The sequence below is a fragment of the Neopelma chrysocephalum genome, unplaced genomic scaffold (assembly GCF_003984885.1).
Source record: "Neopelma chrysocephalum unplaced genomic scaffold, ASM398488v2 Primary Assembly neopelma1_89776, whole genome shotgun sequence".
In the NCBI taxonomy this organism is placed as follows: domain Eukaryota; kingdom Metazoa; phylum Chordata; class Aves; order Passeriformes; family Pipridae; genus Neopelma; species Neopelma chrysocephalum.
Window position 1 is genome coordinate 1 of NW_020918699.1, and position 607 is coordinate 607.

At 70.0% G+C, this 607-nt stretch overlaps 1 protein-coding gene across 1 annotated transcript in view; it reads right to left on the reverse strand.

Moving 5' to 3' along the window:
* Positions 1–5: 5 nt before the first annotated feature.
* Positions 6–607, reverse strand: part of RABAC1 (Rab acceptor 1) — a gene marked incomplete at both ends in the record, with an annotated part of 1778 nt that continues 1176 nt past the window's right edge. The window contains 2 exons of the mRNA XM_027707109.1: positions 6–85; positions 460–557. Of these exons, the coding sequence (XP_027562910.1) occupies positions 6–85; positions 460–557 (178 nt within the window). The remainder of the gene's footprint in view (positions 86–459; positions 558–607) is intronic.

Here is a 607-nt window from a genome sequence, read left to right on the forward strand (position 1 = left end):
GCGGCCCCCGCCCCCGCCAGCCAGAACAGGGGCAGCGAGACCCCCCCGGCCAGAGCCAACTGGTGCCCCGGGCCCAGCTCCCGCCCTAGGGGGGACAATTCCCAGTATAAACCAGTATGAACCAGTACAGCCTCCCAAGACCCTTCCAGACCCCTCCCCAGTCCGTCCCAGTACAGCCCAGTCCCCCCCCAATCCCCTCCCAACCTCCTCCCAGTCCCCCCCAGTCCCTCCCAGTTCGCTCCCAGTCCCTCCCAGTGCCCCCCAGTGCCCTCCCAGTGCCCCCCAATCCCCTCCCAGTCCCTCCCAGCCCCTCCCAGTCCCTCCCAGTGCCCCCCAGTGCCTTCCAGTGCCCCCCAGTGCCCTCCCAGTGCCCTCCCAGTGCCCCCCAGTCCCTCCCAGTCCCCCCCCAATTCCCTCCCAGTGCCCCCCAGTGCCCTCCCAGTGCCCTCCCAGTCTCACCCAGTAAGACCAGTGGGGCCTCCTTGGCCCGGAGCCGCACGACGTAACAGGCCCCAAAAAACACCCCCAGGGCCACGAGGAGCAGTGGGGACGTGACCCTGGGGGGGGCAACTGGGGTCACTGGGAGCACTGGGAGGGGACTGGGAGG